This window comes from Buceros rhinoceros, unplaced genomic scaffold, assembly GCF_000710305.1.
Source record: "Buceros rhinoceros silvestris isolate BGI_N320 unplaced genomic scaffold, ASM71030v1 scaffold19984, whole genome shotgun sequence".
Taxonomy (NCBI): domain Eukaryota; kingdom Metazoa; phylum Chordata; class Aves; order Bucerotiformes; family Bucerotidae; genus Buceros; species Buceros rhinoceros.
In genome coordinates, this window is record NW_010409055.1 from 4,836 (window position 1) to 5,680 (window position 845).

General features: G+C 49.2%; 1 protein-coding gene across 1 annotated transcript in view; it reads left to right on the forward strand.

Annotated features, from left to right (window-relative positions):
• The first annotated feature begins 278 nt into the window (after positions 1-278).
• Positions 279-845, forward strand: part of NOXO1 (NADPH oxidase organizer 1) — a 2,740-nt gene continuing 2,173 nt past the window's right edge. Inside the window, exons 1-2 of the mRNA XM_010135112.1 lie at positions 279-353; positions 454-529. Coding sequence (XP_010133414.1) covers positions 279-353; positions 454-529 — 151 coding nt within the window. The remainder of the gene's footprint in view (positions 354-453; positions 530-845) is intronic.

The following is an 845-nucleotide window of genomic DNA, read 5'->3' on the forward strand; positions in this document are numbered from 1 at the left end:
TTTTTTAACAAGAAAATGGTTATTGTGGATTCTACTCTTCTGCTGTCCGCAACATCACAAATTTCTTCTGGATTTAACCACTGTTACCCACTTGGAGCCCTAAAATTGAGGGAATATTTTTACAGGTCTAATGTTTAATGTAATTTTTCAGCGTGACTGTCCAGCAGCCTGGACTAAACTACAGGGTCTGGCAAACGCTGGTTGCTTCAAAGCATCCAATACTGAACGCTGTGATTAAAAACAGGCTCCACTTGTCCCTCTTGTCTTTCCAGAACTACATGATAGTGGTGTCGTGGTCAGACCAGAACAACATTCTCATCTACCGCACCTTCGAGGACTTTAAGAGGTTCCATGTAAGTGAGTATTTCCCTGGAAACAGGACTGAGGGAGGGGGAAGGTGCCGGCGGGTGTCGGGGCTGTGGAGCATCACTCCTGTCTCCTCTTCGCTTTCAGAAAGAGCTGAAGAGAAAATTCCCCATCGAGAGCGGCTCGCTCCGGGGATCCAGCCGGACGATCCCCAGGTTTAAAGGTAAGAACAAACCTCTGATGGGTGAAGAAAGAGGACAGAGCTGTTGCGGGGACAGCCTTTGAGCCTGCCCTTCCTCTGGACCAGCGCCACAGCCGGCTCCTGGTTCTGCTGGCTGACACCAACGTCCCTGCGGCTGACGCTGGCTTCAAATAACCCCAAAAGACTTTTTTTTAAAAGATAATTGCACTTGGTCCATTAACACGACACTTTAAATGTGGCCCAGAGCTGTTTGCGACGTTTAAGAGAGAAATTCCAGCGATGTAGATATTCAGACTGACAGGGAGACAGGGGCAGCCACAGTCCCGGGCGCCGGGAA